Genomic DNA, 22,493 nt, shown 5'->3' with positions numbered 1-22,493 from the left:
GTTTCAAAGTGCCCAGTCTCCTGACTCAAAGAAACTGTGGAATAAATGGGTGCTGTTTTAAGCCACTAAAATTGTGGTCATGTGTCATACAATAGACAACTAATACTATAGCATGTGAACAAACTAAGCATAATAAATAATTTGAAGGAAACCATACTTCCTACAAAAGCATAAAACTTCAGTAGTCAAAGAAGTGTCAGGTAGTTTTAAAAGTAATACATTTAGAAATTCAAGGAAGCAGAAGTCACTCTGAATAAGAAATTAACATAACTGGTAAGTACTGCTGAAAGTAATCAGGTTTAAAGAGACAGAGATAAGTTTCAAGTTGTCTTAGATCATTTAGCTTATAAAAAATGATACAAGGCTCAAATCAGGGTTTTTCTCAGTTCAAAACTTTAATTTTGGGCCTGACCTGTGGTGGTGCAGTGGATAAAGCATCGACCTGGAAATGCTGAGGTTGCTGGTTCAAAACCCTGGGCTTGCCTGGTCAAGGCACATATGAGAGTTGATGCTTCCAGCTCCTCCCCCCTTCTCTCTGTCTCTCTCTCTCCTCTCTAAAAATGAATAAATAAAATTTTAAAAAAAACTTTAATTTTGGTAAACTGCAAGTAGGGTGAGCAAAAGCTTCAAGAATTATTGAAGCTTTTCAAAAGACAATGTTTTTCACATGTGTAAGCTTCATTTATTAAATGCAATGACTTTTTGGTTGATTACCTTTTATTTTCATTTTTAACTGAATTTACTAAGATGACATTGATTCATCAAATTATACAGGTTTCAGGTGTACAATTCTAAACTACAATTGTATTATAGAAGTCTCCTTCAATCACCATTTATTCCTTCCTTTACCCACATTTACCACCCCTACTCCCCCTTCCCTCTAGTAAGCACCACACTGTTGTCTGTGTCTATGAGGTTTTTTTTTACTTTGCTTAAACCCTTCACCTTTTTCACCCAGTTACCCAATCCCGATTCCATCTGACAACTGTCAGTCTGTTCTCCATATCCATGAGTCTGTTCCTATTTTGTTTTAGTTTATTTTGTTCATTATACAGTGGTACCTTGACACATGAGTTTAATTCATTTCATGGCCGAGCTCGTGACTCAATTTCTCATGTGTCAAATCAAATTCCCCCATTTAAACGAATGGGAATGCAATTAATTCATTCAGGCCCCAAAAAAACACACAAATTTTTTGTTTTATATGCTTTTAAATAAGAAAATGTACTTGTAAAGCCAGTATCCACGACCACTATCACAGCCGCCTGGCCCATGCAGGTTCGCATTGGATTCAGACAGACGGTAATGAAAAATGGAGCCAAGAACTGGTGGGCCATCATCTTTAAACCTGGCTTGCACCCGGCGGGCAAGTAAAAACACACACCGGGCTCTAAAACCCACTCATTCAGTGCTCACAAAGCTACTGACTTATCCAAGTTTCCTAGAATCAAAGGTTTCTAGCTCACCAGACTTATTCACCTCTGTTCCCCATCTCCTTCCTTCTCTCTGCACAAACTGGCTTCTCACTCAGCACTCTGCCATCTTGGCTGCTTCTCCTCTCCTCCATGTGGCCTTACTCTGCTCTCTGCTCTAATGCTAATTTCAGGAACCCAGAGAGAGCAAGCTCCTGGTCTGCCCCACTTTATAGTGTAGAAATCAAAACCTTTAATCCAATATACAAAAAAGGAAGTCTCTGATATAAAGTTACTTATCTGAGGCATAAAGGGATTCCTCATGAGAGTGCATCACCACACATCATGCAACAGTCAAGGGTCTGGGGAAAAGCTTAGTCTTAAAACTAAGCCTTAGGCTATAACCACTCTGCCTGCTTACAGCTTGTCCCCCACACTCAATGCAAACTATAAGCAAGCAAACATATATCATATTTAAAAACTTATTTGACCAACAGTACTTTATAAATAACAAACACACACACACACATATACACATGAGAGAATGTAAAGAAACAAACTGGTTTATGAAGTGTAAGATGCTGGCAGAGGGGGAGGATACATTAGCATAACAATGGCCCTTCCCAAGCAGGAAGGTAATTAGTGATTTCACAGACAGCTGCCCAGTGCCATTTTTAACAATGAAAGTGAGCAAACTCAGAAAATACAAATTTTACAAACTCATTTGCCCAACAATCATCATTTTCTTCACTGTCTTTTGGCTTTTTCACCATGCTTTCTTCACTTTCACTTAGAGGCCGTTTCAACAAAAACCTTTCCATGGAAGTTTGCTTCTTCCTCTCTTTCAGAACATACGGCAGGCCATCTAGTGGAGGGTGGCGGAAACTTGTGATTCAAATATCCGCTCATGATTTAAAGCAAAAAATCCCGCAAGTGACTGCTTATTCTCAAATTGCTTGTGATTTAAAGTGCTTGTGTGTCAAGGTACCACTGTATTTCACATATATCGTATTTCCCCATTGTTGGGCAGATAAAATATAATATGCTTACTTTGTTAAAGATGGTGCTGCCCACGTGGAAGCCGTTGCCCAGGTGATAATGGGGGCGGGCTGTGGGGAGGCAGAATCCTTGTAGCCTGGGGCTTGGTTTTAAGACTAAGCCTTTCCCATCCTTTTTGATGTGGGGTGGTACAATCCCATCATGCCTCAGATAAGTGACTTTGTATCAGAGACTTCCCTATTTTGTATATTAGATTAAAGGTTTTGATTTCTGCACTATAAAGTGGGGCAGACCTGGAGCTTGCTCTCTCGGTTCCTGAGATTAATATTAGAGCAGAGAGCAGGTTGGAGAGCAGAGTAAGGCCACGTGGAGGAGAGGAGAGGCAACCAAGATGGTAGAGTGCTGAAGGAGAAGCCAGTTTGTGCAGAATTTGTGCAGAGAGAAGGAAGGAGATGGGGAACAGAGGTAAATAAGTCTGGTGAGCTAGAAACCTTTGATTCTAGGAAACTTGGATAAGTCAGTAGCTTTGTGAGCACTGAATGAGTGGGTTTTAGAGCCCAGTGTGTGTTTTTACTTGCCTGCCGGGTGCAAGCTAGGATGGCCCATCAGCTTTAGGCTCTGTTGTTTCTTTACTGACTATCCTAATAAAATGCGAACCTGCATGGGCCAGGCGGCTGTGATGGTGGCCGTGTATACTGGCTTTACACCCATGTATAAGACACACCTTAATTTTGGGGCCCGAAATTAGAAAAAAAAATGTATTACATAAAGTTATTGAACTCGTTTTATTCATCATAAAATTCATATAACTCCTCATTACTATCAAAACTCCCATCCATGAGCTTGTCTACATCTGTGTCTGATGAGGAATCACTGTCTTTATATATTGCCTCATCCTCACTTCCATCTATGGTATTTGAAATGCCACACTTCTTAAATGACTTGACAACCACTGTATAATAGATGCGCCCATTTTTTAGACCCCAAATTTTTTGAAAAAGTGTGCATCTTATACATGGGGAAATACAATAAGTGAAATCAAATGGAATGACTCCTAAAGTTAGGTCCTTGGACCAGCAGCAACAACATCATCTGGGAATATGTTAGAGCAGCAAATTCATGAGCCCCACTCCCACTGAATCAAAAACTTGGGATGAAGTCCAGCAATCTGTGTTTTTACAAGTCCTCTAGATGACTGTCATTGAAGTTCAGAACTGAGAACCACTAATCTAATGTTAATTTCTGCCACTATCCTGCTAGGCTCTGGTCTTCCTCTTTAATCAGAAGGTTAAGCATTTCCAAACGTACTGTACCTGACCTGCATTAGAGTATCAGTTACTAAAACATAGCAAGAGCTGAAAAACTGTTTGCTAAATAAATGAGATTAGGATTCAGATGTGTTTCTTTTACCAGAAGGTTTTTTTTAGAACAGATTGGATATAAATGCCCCTAGGGAGGACATGTTCTCTTCACTTTCTCACAGTCTGCACCAATCTCTACTGCCTTGTACCTTATATGTTCACACATTTCTGCCCAACCAATGACAGCATCAGAATTTGGAACCTTGGGGAATAATTCAGAGAAAAAACTAATTATAAATCTGTATACAATATGGTTCAAACTTCTCCCATGAATTCTGGGAAATCAACTGGCCCTTCAACTTGTGGGTCTCTGGATCCAGTGTTCAGCCCTAGGAAAAGTGTTACAAGTTAACATCTCAAACTTTCTTTTTCTGATCTGAAGTCTTCTGAGAAGTAGACCCTACCTACTTAAGTATTCCATTGGTTCATGTGCTCAATAAATACTAGGGCAGTTAACAGAGTTTTTACTAATGGGATTTACAATTTAATATTAATTTTGGAAACTATCCAAATACATGTAATAACATCAAATTATTTATGAGAAAAACTTCAATTTACTCAAAATATAATGGATTGAGCAGAGATTTAATTACACTAAGATCAGATTGCAGTTTCTTTCAGAACCATCTAAAAGGAAAACATATTTAACAAACTCACCACTAAGATTGCACTACATAAGCATTTCTTTTTAACTATGAAGTTAGAGATCCTTCTCTAAATGAATCTCTACAGATGTGAGCACCCACTGAGGACCCCTGAACTAATGGTAAGAGCCCTGCAGAGCTGGAGGGTCTAGCACAGGCTCTGCCACTTCATTGCTGCATAACCTCCCATAAATCACAGCTTCCTTCTGCCTCCTTATCATAAAACGTGGAGATTAGTACTCTACTCTGATAACTGAGAGAACCACACCTTATTATTTATTTATTTATTTATTTGTATTTTTCTGAAGCTGAAAATGGGGAGGCAATCAGACAGACTCCCACATGCGCCCGACCAGGATCCACCCGGCACACCCACCAGGGGGCGACGCTCTGCCCACCATGGGGCGATGCTCTGCCCCTCCGGGGCGTTGCTCTGTCGTGAGCCACTCTAGCGCCTGGGGCAGAGGCCAAGGAGCCATCCCCAGCGCCCAGGCCATCTTTGCTCCAATGGAGCCTTGGGTGCGGGAAGGGAAGAGAGAGACAGAGAGGAAGGAGGGGGGGGCAGGGTGGAGAAGCATATGGGCGCTTCTCCTGTGTGCCCTGGCCGGGAATCGAACCTGGGACCCCTGCAAGCCAGGCCGACGCTCTACCACTGAGCCAACTGACCAGGGCCCACACCTTACTATTTTTGCTATCATTAGAGTAACTACTTCTTTAGCCAAGTTTTAAAAGAAAAATGAAATAAATTTGAGATAAGCAAACTAAAACTGATACAAACACCTAAGTACTGTATCTATATACAGAAACAGTGACTGATCCTGGTAACTTTGCACTGAAGAGATTAACATTTTTTAAATACTCTTAAAATCCAAGAGAAGTTCTAATACTTAACATAGTCATCATAGAAAAACAAAAGAATTCAGACTCAAAAAACACTCTTACCTCCCAGAAATAAAGATGACAGCACATTAAGGAATTTCCTTCAAATCTTTTTATGCAAAAACAGAATGCATTTTATATAGTTGAGGTCACAGAGAATATACAATTTTGCATTCTGGTTTCTAATTGAACACAATACTATCTTTGAAAACATTCTTCAGGCTAGCTTTCTACCATATAAATAGCCTACATTTTAATTACCTGTAAACCATATACTAATTACTCAGAATGTACTAATATACCACTAAATAAAACTAAATAGCAATACTGTCATTGAGTTATTTCCCTTATACTAACATAGGTGTAGCAATAAATATCAACTTAGTATTAATAAAATACTAAAGGAACAATGTCAACAAACAACTAAAATTCTACAAATTATCAGTGGAATAAGAAAAAAGACAGCCTGCTAGATCTAGAACTACATTTTTTTTTTTTTAATCAGCCAAACCTCGAGACCGATGAGTGTAAGGGTGACTTGGGAGCCTTCTCATTCTGCTGAATGTATACAGGATCCCTGGCAATACCGAGTAAACAAGAGTAGATGGAATCTTCATTCTGTAAACATCTTGGGAGCTGGCAGGGTGATTAAGCAAAGCACATGAATTTTAACGTTAAAAGTCATATAAGATTCATAACAACAGAATAGGACAAAAAAATGGCGGTTTTACAAAATAAGCAAAAAGAAAGCATAGAAAGGTACAGGGATAGGCTAAGCATGCTCAAATATTATAGTAGTTTCAAAAAAATTGTCCTATATAAGTTTAGTAAAGTCCAGACTTACCTTCCTTAAAGGAAGATTGAATGACAGAAATTTTCTAATGAGTACTTTGAGCTCTTTGATAGTCAAATCCACTTAAGATAATTTCCTAGAGACTGTTATTAAGAGCCTAAAGAAGGAAACTAAAAGTAACTAGGGTAGAAAATTCTAACTCACAATAAAAGCCGTATTCAGAATAACTCTCCTAAATTTACTTGAAAATACTTTGAAACGTAAGGAATACAAGAACTACTTAAGATTGAGGTGTACATAAATAAAAAGGTGCAAGGATCCAACAAATTACCAGAAAAATAATTGGTGTAACAATTGTATATCCAATTGCTAGAAATCAGGATTTTCTGTATATTAAAAATGGGGTCTAATTTCCCAGATCCTTCCAACGCACACTGCATGCTATAGTACACCATGAATGAGGTGTCCAGGGACTGCAATGTAGGGCACCCCTAGAAATCTGTACTCGAGCTATCACTCTCAGTTCATTTCTATTAAGGCTTTCCTACTAAAGACAGGGACAAACAAGAGCAAGCCCTTCTACAGGGGCAGCTGGGAGGGGGAGATTCAAGGACACAGTTCTACAACTCTCTGGACTTGGAGGCATGTGAACACATGGATTCAGATGTGCCAATAGACATGATGTAATAAGCATCACTTAAAATAACCTTATAGGCCCTGGCCGGTTGGCTCAGTGGTAGAGCGTCGACCTGGCGTGTAGAAGTCCCAGGTTCGATTCCCGGCCAGGGCACACAGGAGAAGCGCCCATCTGCTTCTCCACCCCTCCCCCTCTCCTTCCTCTCTGTCTCTCTCTTCCCCTCCCACAGCCGAGGCTCCATTGGAGCAAAGATGGCCCGGGCACTGGGGATGGCTCCTTGGCCTCTGCCCCAGGCGCTAGAGTGACTCTGGTCGCAACAGAGCGACGCCCCGGAGGGGCAGAGCATCGCCCCTGGTGGGCATGCAGGGTGGATCCCGGTTGGGTGCATGAGGGAGTCTGTCTGACTGTCTCTCCCCGTTTCCAGCTTCAGAAAAATACAAAAAAAAAAAACCCTTATAAAGTAATGAAAGCTGTTCTGTGATCTATGGTTCCTCGGCACAGTGTTTTGCTTGAGTTTAATTTTTATCTAACTCTTGTTTGTTAATTTTACAAAAGCTCTCAGTTCTTACAACTGCTCTTCCTTGAGAAACTGGTAGTCAACCCTTTTCAAATATAACATGGATATGTTTCAAGTTTTATGAAAGGATGTTAAAAGAAGATGTCCACAAAGCAAAGCTATTTTTTTAAAGCAAATATTAGGTGTTAAAGGATTAATATGATTTTTTTAAAGGCTAGAGAAAGTGCAAAGGTAAACTGTACTAGGAAAATAAAATACTGATTAGATTGCTAAGTTTTTTGATTTTATAAGTAATTTTGTTTTCTGATACAAGAAAGAAAAGTGACATTTTGCCTTCTTCCAATAACCTACCTTAAAAGAGAAAAGATAGTTAATTGTAAATGAAATTCAGTTCTTAAGTTAAATGTTAGTTCTATATATTTAAAACTCTTTTAGCTACGCAAAAACCCTACTGGGTTCACAATCCATTATTGTGATAAAAACCTTATGAGAAAGAAGAGTTTGGTTGTTTTTCCCCTTTGCTAGGTCACAAAAGAGATGTAAAAGTAATTCTAAATTATATTTGTTCCTGTAAAATTAATACTAAATTATATTTACCAGACAAGTGAGATTTTAAAAATTTTTTAAAAAGATGAGAAATAATATATAAGTGGAAAGAAAAGGCAAAACATAAAAGATTATATATACATGTCAACAATTTTAACATCTCTCAAAAATGTTGCTTAGAACAAGCAGCACTGACTCTTCTCAATTTCGCTTTTTCTCAGACACTTCGTTAGTGAGCACAGAAATGACCAACATGTTCCAGGGGGAGTCAACCTTTTTATACCTACCGCCCACATCTGTATCTCTGTTAGTAGTAACATTTTCTAACCGCCCACCAGTTCCACAGTAATGGTGATTTATAAAGTAGGGAAGTAACTTTACTTTATAAAATTTATAAAGCAGAGTTACAGCAAGTTAAAGCATATAATAATAGTTACTTACCAAGTACTTTATCTCGGATTTTCGCTGTTTGGTAGAATAAATCTTTATAAGACAACTCACTATAGTTAAATCTATCTTTTTATTTATACTTTGGTTGCTCCGCTACCGCCCACCATGAAAGCTAGAGTGCCCACTAGTGGGAGGTAGGGACCAGGTTGACTACTACTGTGTTAGACTTATGATGAATGGAAAATAGAGAATCAAGCTACAATTAGAACCTGACCAGGCAGTGGCGCAATGTATAGAGCGTTTGAACTGGGATGTGGAGGACCCAGGTACGAGACCCCAAGGTCACCAGCTTCAGCGCAGGCTCATCTGGTTTGAGCAAAGCTCACCAGCTTGAGCCCACGATTGCTGGCTTGAGCAAGGGGTCATATGATCTGCTGTAGCACCCTGGTCAAGGCACATATGAGAAATCCATCAATGAACAACTAAGGAACCGCAACAAAGAATTGATGTTTCTCATCTCTCTCCCTTCCTGTATGTCTGTCCCTATCTGTCCCTCTCTCTGACTCTGTCTCTGCCACAAAAAAAGAAAAAAGGCTACAGTTAGAGCATAAGTTCATTGATCAATCTGTTCCTTTTAATAGAGTGGTAATGTATGTTTTGATTTTATAGTATACAGTGAGGTATGCTATAAAAAATAAGCTTTTTTGCCTAAAATTAAGATTCTAACTATACTATTTTATTTACATGCTAAAGACCAATGAATAATTAGCTGCTTAAAAATTTTACCTGGTCCTCCAATGCACATTCAGTAAGATTTGAACATTTTATCTCAATTCTTACAGATAGGCTAAAATCTATATATTTTTATCACATGAAGAATATTTTGAAATAAAGATACTCAATAAGCCTAAATCTTACACTAAATTTTTCAAAATGTAACACAGAAGTCTTTTGATCTCCAGGAAAATTTCCCTTATTCCACAAACACAACCAACCTCAGAAACTATAGGGTCACTTTACTTGTAAGCCACAGCATGAGGCATTACAAATGTGCAACGCAAACAAGCAATTGCACATTTTACTCAACTAAACATATCCAAACTAACTGAGAAATAAAGCTATCTAAAATGTCTTATATTAGTCATTTAAAAATTTTATCAGGAAACATTAAACATTTGGAACTCATTTGCCCTACTCTTTTGTTGAGTGAGTTGGATTAATCCTAAATAACAAAAATAAATATTTAAACTAAACACCACAGTCCTGAGAAAAATAAAAATCACATGGCAGCCTATTGGGAGGTTGAACTTTTGGGGATTTAACCACCTTTTTTCATCTGAGACATTCACTTAAAACTAAACTGAGTTTACAAACTATGTATATAGTTACATCTGTCAAACCCTTAACTGCCATGAACAACATTTCAGGTAATTAGCCCAAATCAACTTCCATGATTCTCTAATCCCCAAAAACGAAAGTCACACTAATTAGATTTATATTGTGGCTTCATTTCAAAATTATCAAATTAATAAATTACAGCACTGAACCAAAATTAAGAGATTTCCCATAAACACAACCTTTAAATATATTTTTAAAAGGGTTTGTTTGTTTTTTGTATATACACTTATTTGCTCATGATTGGTCTGCAAGTTTGTTGTGAAAGTTTAGTAATTTTAAGACCCAGGAAATCAAAATAAAGAAGAAAATTACATGTGGAAGAAAGAAAAATAGAATCAATAGGATGGTTTTAAAAGAGATTAATGTCTACACAATGTGACTAATCAAAATGACATAATATACTTTGCTTTCAAGAATTACACAATCATATTCTAATGTGCCACTCATGATCAGTATTTCATCCTTATAAAAACCTCAGGCCAGAGCCAAAAAACATTATATACCACATCCACTGTCTCCCAAATGATCCCAGCTCTAATAGAATTTGCTCCTCCTAAAAGTTAATATACATAGATACTTAATGTAACCAATACTGATTATAGTCTTAACAAAGAGCTTTGCACAAATACTCAAGTACCATAATCTTGATTCTCCTCCTCTCATTTAGTTTGTGTCCTGCTGAATATAAAAACTATTGAAATTTTTTTTTTCATTTTTAAAACTCTAGAATCAAATCTAGTTTTTAAAAAAGACATTATAAAATTGTATTTATAAATTTAAATATTTCTACATCCTGGCATGATAACACAACTTGCTATCTCATACAGGGATCATGTTACCTGTCAGCTGAAAGTGGATGGCCCACCTAACTTATCACCACCAGGTTTGGAAAAGAAAATTTCTCCTCCAATTTTTTTTTTTTTTTGGTGTGAAAAGTGGGGCTCAGATGAACACTGCCAATCCCAACACTGAAGCAAACAAGCTGGGAGGTAAGAAGGAAATTACTGGAGCAAAGTCAGGAAGACAGAAGTTTGGAGGTGGGAGTGGGCTTAAATTTTTTTTCACTACCTTTAAGTGGGATGTATGGTAGCCAGGGGAAAAGCCCCGAGAGTCCACTGTTATCCCTGCCTGTATCACTGGGACAACAGAAAAGAGGATGAACTCAAAAGGGTAAGAGAAAATAAAAGCAAAAAGAAACCAGTTAAAACTCTTCCCTATATGGAACAATAAGTTTATAGGTACAATAGGGTATAGATTGGGGCAAAAAGGGACATTTAGAAAGAGCAAGGGTGACCTTATCCATGTATAATATATTACCTAGAAAAACCTCTTACAAACAAAAAAGAAATGGAGTTATTCCAAAATTTCAGCAAGAGTGTTAATTAACATATTCAAATATAAACCTAGTTTCATAAAAGTTCTCAAGAAAAAAACAGTTGTAACTATGTAAGGTGACCAATGTTAACTAGACTTACCACGGTAATTATTTCACAATATATATGTGTCAAAATATGCAAACTCTTCTACTCTTCTTATGGTTGATGTCCTCCTAATATATATGTATAATTCTATGTTAGCCACAGAACAAATAACTTTTCAGCTTACCAGGCAAATCTTACTGACAACTCCAAATACTCTTTAATTACCTGCATCGTAGAATTTTTAAAGTGTTCTCACTCTTAACACTCCATGTGGTTTGTATGCGAGCTAGAAAGTCCTTTCAAGTCCCAAATTCACTGCTTTGTGGCCCACCTGAGTGAATAGCTCTGTTAGGAACATTACCTTGCCATTTCCTACATTTCTACCTCTGTACAGGAAATGCCCTAATACTGAAAAAGTCCAGCTCAAACAACCACTCACAACTCATCAGCATCCTTCCCTCCCTCTACCACGGAATGTTCCAGGCCCTGCCCAGCTACCTACTTACCCTACCTAGCCAGGGTTCATTGCTCTGGCTTGGGGTCCTCACAGGACACAACATACAAAACCAAATTTGAAATTATTTTTAAAGCTGTTTTCTCACCCTATTTCCCTGACTGTTCATGGAAATACTGTGCTTTTTAAAACCCTTTAGTGCTTCACACAGCAAGAGCAGTGTTTTGCAAATTACCAGTTGCTACCATCAATTTATTGAGTCTCAACCATCGATTTTTCTTTTTTATTTATTTTTATTTTTATTTTTGTATTTTTCTGAAGCTGGAAACGGGGAGGCAGTTAGACTCCTGCATGTGCCCGACCGACCGGGATCCAACCGGCACGCCCACCAGGGGGTGATGCTCTGCCCATCCTGGGCCCGGCTAGAGCCTCGACCAGAGCCACTCTAGCGCCTGAGGCAGAGGCCACGGAGCCATCCCCAGCGCCCAGGCCATCCTTTGCTCCAACAGAGCCTCAGCTGCGGGAGGGGAAGAGAGAGACAGAGAGGAAGGAGAGGGGGAGGAGTGGAGAAGCATACGGGCGCTTCTCCTGTGTGCCCTGGCCGGGAATCGAACCTGGGACTTTCGCACGCCAGGCCGACACTCTACCACTGAGCCAACTGGCCAGGGCCTGTTTTTTCTTAAAAAGAGAAAATATGAGAATGCATCACACAAAGAGCATAATTTCATGACACGTAACATTTACATACGTGTGCACTACTTGATTCTGAGGTAAAACTGTCTTAGTATAATGGATCATTGTCAAAAAAAACCTTGAAATACACCCACTTTTGTTTGGTCTACAAGGTCCTCTCACCTGAATAAGGCTCTAAACTTATCTCTTGCTAAACCCTAAAAAGCCAAGTTCATCATGCCAAACTTATAGCTCCATGTCTTTGTGCTGTCATACTATTCACTCTGCCTTGAATGCCCTCTCATTTGTCAACAAGGCCCACCTGTACTCATCTTTCACATTTAATACGTTACTTCCTCCACAAAACCTTTATCTTTCCCTTGGCAGCTAATGACATACACACTCTGAATTCCTCTATGAGGAACTATCACCTACACTATAGTCCCTTTGACATTCCACTGTACTTTTTCATTTTAGGCTTGACTGTCTTCCCAACTTCTAACCTATAATCTCTGAGGGAATACATTTTACTAGTCTCTCGATCAACTGCACTGAGCTACTGCACATGCCATATGATAGAGGTTCAAATTAGTAAAATGAACAAATAAAAAATTAAGGGCTTGCATCTAACTTCTCTGTTACAAATGGTTGCCTTTGAGTGCTCGCTTCGGCAGCACACATACTAAAATTGGAACGATACAGAGAAGATTAGCATGGCCCCTGCGCAAGGATGACACACAAATGGTTGCCTTTGCAACAACGCCTGTTCATAATGCAGTGCTGGATCAAGACTTCCTCATTTTTGCTACACTAGCTCCCCAAGAGCAGCACCCACTAGCCTGAGGCAGAAAGAGGAGGTGTCAGCTTCCTCTCTCAGCAAACGGACTCAGTTCAGGTTGCAATGCAGCAGCACCCACTTCCATGCTTCAGGAAGTTTTATCTAAGGAAAGGTGGAGAAAAGGTTTTCCAGAGGTTCCCACTGGCAGGTGAGATAAATCAGAAACAGCATTATCAGACCTCATTAGCAGGGAGAATCACATTTTATAAATAACTCTCAGGGAGGGTAGGGGAAGGGAGGATTCTCTATTCCCTCATTGATGACACTAAATTGCCAAAAAGAGCTAAGCAAAACAAAAGGTAGCATGAAATAACTCATTGAAGTTATTTGGTTTCCGTTGCCTACTCTAATAGCTCTGAAATAGCTACTGACTCACTGTTCTCATTATCAGATACGACTTGGAGGACTGGGAGGTCATACCTACTGGGCTTCTAACCCAGCTTCGAAGCTTTTTGTAGACTTATCTTACATACATGAATGCTCTAATTCTTGTGGGTCTGATACACCTATTTCACAAACCAATACTTCAGCTGCCTTCACTGTAATTAAAAACAGTGCAGGCAGCATCCAAGAAACTTTGACAGACTCTGCCAACTGTCAGTTTCAGCTGTTCTTCTCCCTTTTCACCGCTGTTCATGTACTACAGGAGCCACCTTTGTTTCTGTCTAATCACCCATTTCCTTTCAAAATAATTCATTTTGCTTAAACTTTGCCCCTAGACTTGCAACTTTATCCATAATTAAGGCAAAGATAAATTATTATACTCTAGCATTAGTCAAAGATATATTCATAATATGTGAAACTCTTCAACCACAGTATGAAATTTTAGATACTTGTCAGAGGAAGGTAATTCAGAATTCCCTGGGTAAAATTTTAAAGACCATTTACTGCTCTGTTTATTTCTGTCTTAAATAGGTACAGATGACTATGTTTACTTCACTTATTAGGTATAAACACCTACCAAATGTAGAAACTTCCACAAATGCCTTCTCTGTATGCTCTTTCATTTCCACCTGTCCCTCCTCTCTTGACAACTCAGCTGAAGCAAATCTATCAATGAGAAAGTCATAGCCCCAAATATAGATGTTCAGTAAAATAATGCCATTAACACTCCTTTTCTTCTCCAGTCCACTTTTAAGACTTTATTAAGAAAAGAGTAAATAAATTAGTTTATAAACAAATTTAATTACACTATATCTAAAATGTGTACTATGTGTGGGGGCTTATTTTCACATATTAAATACAGTTCCCCTTGTATTAAGTTCATCCCAAACTTCCCTTGGCAAAATGATGAGCATTCATGCAGATTCAAGGTTGTGGAAAACAGTTTTTTTCTATGATGCCACCATTCTACCATCCAGAGAATGCAGCCTTCAACATCAAAAACTGCCACTTGATTCCCCCCCCCCCCCCGACATGTTTTAAACAAAAGAGCTATAGATTCTTAAGAGAAGCCAGATTACAAAAGTTTGAATAGTGGTATTTTTCAGTATTTTCTCATTAAAACTGGTGCAATTTATCCAAAACATTTTTCAAGTGCCATTATTTTCCAGCTTACATGCTTTAAAACCACTTAGAGAAAACAATCTCTCTGTCAAAAGATTTATTTCAAGAGACCAACTAGTAATCATCAAAATAGAAAAGAGAAGAAAAAAAAATTTACTTTTATAGACTGGAAATTTTTTTAAACCCATCTAATAAGTCCTTTACTTTACATATCAGAAAACAGAGTCCATACATGTTAATTAATTTGCCTCAGATCACAAAGCACTAGAAATAGAATGAGGTATCTTCACTGCTCTTAGCAATATCGCAAATCATGCAAGGTAGATATATCATCAATTTTCAATTTTAAAATCATCATCCTCATCAATTTCTGATGAAGGCCTCCTACAACATACCTTCTACATTTGCAAACTTGTTCAAGTTAGTAAACTTAAAATTCTAACTCCAACATAAGGGTAGTATCAAAGAACCTTCCTCTGAAAATTTCAAAAAGTAAGTTTAGGTGCATACATCCCTAAACTGTCACAATGAATTCCAAAGTGCATGCTTTTGATTGCTGTTCCCTAACTAAAATTTAGGTGTTTTTGTTTAACCACCACACACAAAAAAGGGAAAATTCTAGAAGTTTCTTTTTGATAAACAGCATCAGTCATCTGTAGATGAAATGACTAGATCATTACTCCATTAATATATTAAAGGTTTCTGGCTTAAATTAGGAAGTCACTAGCATTTTATCAATTTACTGGTTGAAGAGTTAATACAAGGCTGGAAAATGCACTCTTGGTTGACTTTGGATCTGAAAGAAGGTGAAGATTTGACATTGTTAACACAAACTTAAGACCTGAGATTAAAAACAAATAACAGAAGAAATGAACAAGTTCTTTCAATTAAAAATCTCTTTCCTATTCAAGCTCTGATCTCTTATCAAGTGCACTGGCACTGTGGAGACCACATCTGTAAGACTTTCAGATTTTCATTTCAAGGCCCCAATAAATCAATTCTGTACATTTTAGCTTTGGATATTCAAGGGCAAAGCAGAGGGCACAGTGAGGGTAACAACTTGCACTGGCTCATTTTCAAGGACTGTGGTCTAACCACTCATTACTTTATAATTGTTCCTTTGTGCAACCGATTATTCTCAAAGTACTGAGAGAATGCAGTAATGTACTTCTCTGAAAGATTCCAGCAACAAAATCTAAGACAACGTGATTTTGATTACAAACTGATGCGGCAGTCTGACCAGTGAAGTGCAATGTGTGTTGTCTTCTTAAATATTACTAACGTATGTTTCTTATTTATGACCTCCGGTGTCACTCTACAAACAAACAACAACAAAAAACTTGTTAAAAGGTTAACACATCTATATTTTAAAAGTACAACCAGCTTAGCAAGGTAAAAAATGTTTGAAAACATTAAAACACAATCACTACGTCTAAATAACACACACACTTACATGCACATGTTCAAAACTGTGTTAAGCACAAAAATTCTTACCCCATTTTGCCCAATGAAAACTTGCTCTGAAGTTTCTGCTCTTATGCTACGGAATAACTTCCAGAGGAATTTCTCCGTCTGCTATTTCGCAGTTGCTTTTCCACCCCCCGAGATCCTTTTCTGGAGGTATTTCAGTAATGCTGACAATTCAATTAGTTGCCTTTTGTAAAATGATTTCTCTCTCGTAAATGCCAAAGTGTTCAAACAGAGGTGGCATTTAGAGTTAAAATGCTGCGCGGAGGAGACAGCGGTCAACTCTATTCCACAAAATGAGTCTACGCGTCGGGAAACGCAGAATCCAGCATCAGAGAGTCCCATAAAAAATGATTTCGGTTGTCATTTCGCTCATGTCCTCCTCCACTCACGGAGCCAGGTAACTCGGTCTTTTCGGTGCTACTAAGGCTGCGGGTTCAAATTTCTCTACCACACCGGGTCCCTGGGGGTGGAGCGTGCAAGCCAATGCGACGTGCACTTTATAGAGAGCTCTATGAGAAGATAGAAACCCTAAAAGCAGTATTGCCAATGCTTCCCTGCACTCACGTTAGAAAAAGCTATATAGAAAAATCTCTTCGAAGTGCAAACTCGGCAGCTCGTGACGTGCACGGCACTCCACATTGGTATCTGTCTTTTAAATTTTTCCCCTAAAACTCGGAGCAGAGAAATGGTGGGGAGGAGAAAGAAAAGGCTGGGCAGGATCGATTCAGTTTCCCGAGAATAAGCGGAGCCATTTCGAGGCTGGCGGCAGGTTGAGGGTGCAGCACACGCCGGACAGCAGGGGGAGGGGGTCGGACCCCACCTCCCTCAGCCCCTTCCTGCCCCCCGCTCCCGAGCACAATGGAGCCCGGCTTCCGCTCGGCCCTTCATTCGCGGCTGCCCGCTCTTCCCTCCTCTCCGGAGCGCAGCAGGTCGGAGGCTCCCGTCGGCGGAGAATGAATGAATCAGAGAGCCAAGCCTCACGCTGTCCCCGGCACCCTGCCCCCAGCTCCGGGGCGGGCAGAGGACCGAGCCGGAGGGTCGACGGGAGCCCGCCCGCGTGGAGGCGGGCGGCTGATTTTGCGTCGGCGGTCAGGGAAGCGGGGCTCGGAGCCACGGGCGAGCGGCTGCTCCGGCACCCCGACCCCTAGCCCTCAGGCTCCGCGGACGCCACGCGCCGCTCCCCAGTCCTCGGGCCCCGCCGCCGCCTCACACGTCCCTCGCTGCCCGCCTCCGCCGGCCTGCAGCGCCCGCTCAGCCGAGCAGCGCCGACTCGGGCGGCCCTGTGCCCGTCGCTGCCTCCGCCCCCGCCGGACGCTCGCAGGGCGCCCCTTCCCGGGTCAGCCGCCCGCGGGAGCGCAGCGCGGCGGCGGAGCAGGCTGCAAGGGGGTGGGGGCGGACGGGCGGGGACGACGGGGACGACGGGGACGAGAGCGCTCCCCCCCCTGCTCACGGGAGGGGAGAGGAGGCCGCCGCCACGGGGCCGCGGCCAGGGACTGGGGCTGTACGTCCCGGGGGCCCGGCGGGAGGAGGCTGCAGGCGGGAGGACGGCGGGGACGCTGGTGGCCCCGAGGCGCCCCGCGTGCGGAGCGAGTCCGGCCGGCGGGCCCGTCAGTCCGTTCTTCCTTCTTTTCCGCCCCCCTCCCCTAGCGGCGGGCGGCGGGCGGCCCGCGCGTTCTGCTCCTCCGCGGGCTCCCGGCCCCGCTCTCGGCGGTCACAGCCTCGGCCTCCGCACCCAACCCCAGCAGCTCGCGCTGTGTCTCCATCCACCCCGCAGCAGGACCTTTAAATAGCAACGTCAGCGCGCTTTTCTCCGCAGACACGTCACCCGCCGCTTACGTCACCGGGGTGCGGGGGATGATGTCACGCGGCCGGAAGTACTGCTAAATTAGGGAAAGAGCGGGGGGGGGGGGGGAGGGGGAGGATTCTGCGAGCTCCTCTGTGCCCACCTGTTCTCGCTTCTGCTTAAAGGCCAGAGCATAGGAGGCAGCCCGAGAGGAACTCGGAGAAGGAAGCAGCCGAGATTTCCTTGCAACACAAGTGCCAAACGCGAGTGAATCATTCATAGCAACAGTGCTGAAGTATCAAGCGGGTGCTGTCCTATCTCCCACTTGCACCTCTGTTGCAGCAGCATGCCCAAGCTTCCAAGTCCCAAAACCAGCACAGAAATGTGGGAGGAAAGCCTGATCACTAGTGATAGATTATTTCTAACAAGACTTGGGGAAAATTACCTTAATTTTCGAAAGAATTACTAAATGCCATTCTGGACACAGGAGACTTTAAAACTTTTTCTCCTCGCTTAGTAGTTACCTAAAGCACCAAAGAAAAAAAGAGCAGAGCCGTGAACACATAATGTTATAATAATTGATGGGGGAGAAGAGAGAAGGCCATCAAATGATCTAAATGTTTTTATTTGCAAAGCAGCAATGTTTTGGCATAGGACAATGAGTCAATCTTAATTTGGAAAATTTACTCATAATTATCATCATAGGCATAGAAAATGCCGGTATAACCTCTCAATTCTAGTTTATCAAGAATATGAGTTCAGCCTGACCAGTGGCACAGTGGATAGAGCAATGAGCTGGGATTATGAGGTCCCAGGTTGCCACCTTAAGTGCGGTGGTGGGTGGGTCATCTGGGTTGAGTGCAAGCTCACCACTTCCAGCGCACAATGGGGGAGCTTGAGAGTAGGACCATCAACATGATCCCATGGTGTCTGGCTTGAAGGCCAAGGTCTCTGGCTTGGCTTGAGGCCCCTTCAGTCAAGGCATGTACAAGAAGCAATCAATGAACAACTAAAGTGAAGCAACCAGAGTTGATGTTTCCTATCTCCCTCCTTCCCCCCCCTTGCTAAAAAAAAAAGTTTTAGTCTATGGAAATTATAAACAAGAAAGACCACCAAATCCCCCTTTAAATATATATATATTAACAAAAGGCAAGGTTGAATGGTCATTTATAGGTTTACTAAGCTGTGTGCGTGAGTATAATGAATCATTATGAGTGCTTTTCAAACTGCGAATTACTGTGAAGTTTTAAAATGTCCTTGTTATTTAATAGTTTATTAGGTAGACTTAAATAATGAATTTTGATTTGATTTGAGTCATGACCCAGAAATAGAATTACTGCATAATGCCAAAGGCCATTGCTGTCTCAGAGTTAGACTATAAATTAAGTGACCACATTCTCCAAACTGAAATCCAGGCACATCATTTGACAATAGACAAAATATCTGAAATCTGAAGTGACCTGGAAAATCCAGGACATAGGATTACCAACCTATAAAGTGATTGTTAGAAGAGCTATAAATGGATAGCAATGCAATTAAAATGAAAGAAGCTAAAACTCTGCAGAATTTATACCATTTGTGGCTTTTTAAAAATGTTTTTAATGTTAAACTACTAACATGATTCTTAGTTAAGGAATATTGATTTTACAGCTTTCTGCATTTACATTTTCTTGGTCAACTTAGGAACCCATCATTAAAGGACACCAGCCAAAATAGGATGAATTTGTAACTAAATCAGCCTTTCTGATTATCTTCACATTATAAAATCCTGATCTTGTTTATAATTTGAAATATTAAAAATAGGGTTTTTTTAGGTTTATAACAAAGGTTAATCAAAAACAACCCCCTGCTTGAGAATTTGTTTAATATATATTATCACATTAATAGAAACTTGTGCTAACTTGCCTTTCTAATAAATGAAACCTCTTACATATATAAAATATTAAAACAATAAAACTGTCATTCTTCAAATTGTCATTCCTCGGCTGCTACAAATTGAAATATAAATTAAGTTATTACTTTAACTAAAATTTCTCTACAAATTATTTCTTATCTGAACTAAATTACTTTTCTCTCTTTCCTACTCTTTCTGTCCATCTTAAGTAAAGCTCACTTTATCATTATCAAACACTTCATTCTACCCTTTTATCATGACTTCTGGTTTATAATCTTATTCCCCCTCATTTTACCCACTGTCACCACAGCGCATAAGCCGCCGCCCTGTCTTCAAAATGCTAACCCTTCATTCTAGTTTCTCATTTCCAAAGCTACGTGATGGCTTTCCGACTGCTCATTTGTCAAATGAAAACTGAAGCAACCTTTTTCCTATATAAATAGAATGATGCATTGTGATATAATTACTCAAAGTTTATGTGATGTTTTAACTTTAGCTTATGCTTTTAATTTAGAAAATTCTGCCAATAATCTTTCAATTTTTTTTCTAGCTTGTGTGGGGATTTAGTATATCAGGGAATCTCTATGTCCATGTACCCAAAGGAACAAGTAAGACATTTTATGTTTCATGGAATGTCTGCTCAGAAATAAAATAATAAAGTAAATGGCCTTTTCTCCTCCCTTGAAACAATTCTAATATAATTTGAAAGGAGTCAGAGAACCATTTTATTGTTTTCCAGTGAAAAGTAAATATCTTTTCTCCAAAACTGAGCTGATGTAACCCAAATGCTAGTCATGAATTTCTAACCCTAATTGCTTTGTATTTTTTTAATAGTGAGCTTTCTAGAGAGTAATATTATTATTTTTTTTATTTTTATCAAAAGAAGCAAAAAGTACTTTGGTAGAGTTTCAAGGTTTTAACAGATCCTGTTCCCACTAGACTCTGAAATTTTGTGGAGAGGATTATGAATACCCTCTGATTTTAGAACCTGTGGGCGAAGGCATCTGTTTTAGTTACAGAGTTTACTTCCATGCCCTTAATAGGAGATGAAAATATTCAATGGGTATTCACAGATTGGTCATGAGATATGTCTTTTTCAATGAAAAGACATCTAGGAGATAGAAAAACTTTGCAGGAAAGCGAGTTAAAGCCAGATTTTATATTTAATTGCTTATCTTAGATGATAGCAACTCCTTTTCAAGTTCCTTCTTTTTAATGACTAAAATACCACTATTGTTTCAAATATATTCATAGGTAGAAATAAAAGATATCTCTGCCTGCAATAGAAATCTCAAGATTTCTAGTTTATGCCATCTAGTTATGAAGAAACTAAATAACCATCAAAGACTAAAAGTAATGAGAATGAAAGAGTCGTAGGGAAACAGAGTTTATCCAGTTGAGCCTGAGTCATACCACCTCTTCTGCAATATAGCAAGTATTGGGTGCTAATTAAATGTATTTTGCCTGTTCAAAACCACCTTTTACTCTTACCAATAATGTTCTGAGCAGAAATAGAGTAGTTAATTGTCTCAAGGATGGGAGTATAAGTGTTTGGTATCTCCAAGACAATGACTTGACAATTTTTACTCTTTGGTGGGTCTGTACTATTTTACCAGGAGGTTTGGGAGTGGTGGAAGGAGGAATGTTCAAGAATTATTCTCATAGCCTGGCCTGTGGTGGCGCAGTGGATAAACCTTCAGCCTGGAATGCCAAGGTTGCCGGTTCGAAACCCCGGGCTTCCCTGGTCAAGGCATATACTGCAAGCAAGCAATGAACAACTAGCCTGAAACAACTATGAGTTGTTACTTCCCATTCCATGCTCCCCTTTCTCTCCTGTCTCTGTAAAATCAATAAAGTATTTAAAAAAAAAAAAAGAATTATTCTCATAAAAGAGATGATATGCAGGGGTCTCAAACTCGCGGCCCGCGGGCCGCAGTCTGCGGGCCGCACAAAATTGCGGGCCACGAGTTTGAGACCCCTGAATAGAGTGTGTGAGAAATAATCTCATAGAACTGTTTCTTGCTCTGATTTTTACTGTAAATTCATTATTTGTTTTCTAAGTATGGTTAAAGAAATACAAATATAATCCCAGACTTATGAAAGAGCATATCAGAAAGTTTTCAGTTGGTGCTGTGAGAAAATCATTATACAATTATGTATGTAAATTTTTTAAATATTTAGAAAAGATGGGGATATGGTGCATTTTCAAAATTATCTGTTTTAATGGCAGGTTGTTTGGTTGGTTGTAATGTTCTCAATGATAATTAAGAGAACAGGCTGGAAACATATGCAGATCTGCAGAGCTACAGTAAAGGACGTGAAATGCCTGACCGGGCGGCGGCACAGTGGATAGAGTGTCGGGATTGGGATGCGGAGGACCCAGGTGTGAAACCCCAAGGTCGTCAGCTTGAGCCCAAGGTCGCTGGCTCCAGCAAGGGGTCACTCAGTCTGCTGTAGCCCCCCATCAGGGCACATATGAGAAAGCAATCAATGAACAACTAAGGTGTTGCAACGCACAACAAAAAACTAATGATTGATACTTCTCATCTCTCTCCCTTCCTGTCTGTCTGTCCCTCTCTCTGACTCTCTTTGTCTCTGTCGCGCACACGAACGTGAAGTAAAGCTGTGCTACACCGTGCAGTTATTTAGACTGGAATGCTGTGGGAGCTGATTGCCATGGTAACCAATAACCTTTTTCCTGAATGGGGGAACAGGACAACCATGAGGAAAATGTTTTAAATGAGCTAACTTATTTTGTTATTTTTTTGGTGTCAGGAGTAAAACAACATGCTAGGTACTTAGGACAGCCATGCTTATGAAAAGAAGTTGCCTTCTTATCAAAGAAACAAGGCTGGGGGGAAAATCATAATAATAGTAAT

General features: G+C 40.2%; 1 protein-coding gene and 1 non-coding gene across 2 annotated transcripts in view; one reads left to right on the top strand and one right to left on the bottom strand.

Annotated features, from left to right (window-relative positions):
- Window positions 1-17,678, bottom strand: part of HOMER1 (homer scaffold protein 1) — a 158,236-nt gene extending 140,558 nt beyond the window's left edge. The window contains exon 1 of the mRNA XM_066381690.1: window positions 15,962-17,678. Coding sequence (XP_066237787.1) covers window positions 15,962-15,966 — 5 coding nt within the window. The 5' untranslated portion in view covers window positions 15,967-17,678. The remainder of the gene's footprint in view (window positions 1-15,961) is intronic.
- On the top strand, window positions 12,782-12,888 carry LOC136404631 (U6 spliceosomal RNA). The gene has a single exon (XR_010751352.1). It is a non-coding gene; the product is annotated as a U6 spliceosomal RNA (small nuclear RNA).
- Window positions 17,679-22,493: the final 4,815 nt, after the last annotated feature.

This window comes from Saccopteryx leptura, chromosome 4, assembly GCF_036850995.1.
Source record: "Saccopteryx leptura isolate mSacLep1 chromosome 4, mSacLep1_pri_phased_curated, whole genome shotgun sequence".
Lineage (NCBI taxonomy): Eukaryota > Metazoa > Chordata > Mammalia > Chiroptera > Emballonuridae > Saccopteryx > Saccopteryx leptura.
Note: the sequence above shows the minus strand (reverse complement) of the source record. Positions and strands in the feature narration are given on the sequence as shown.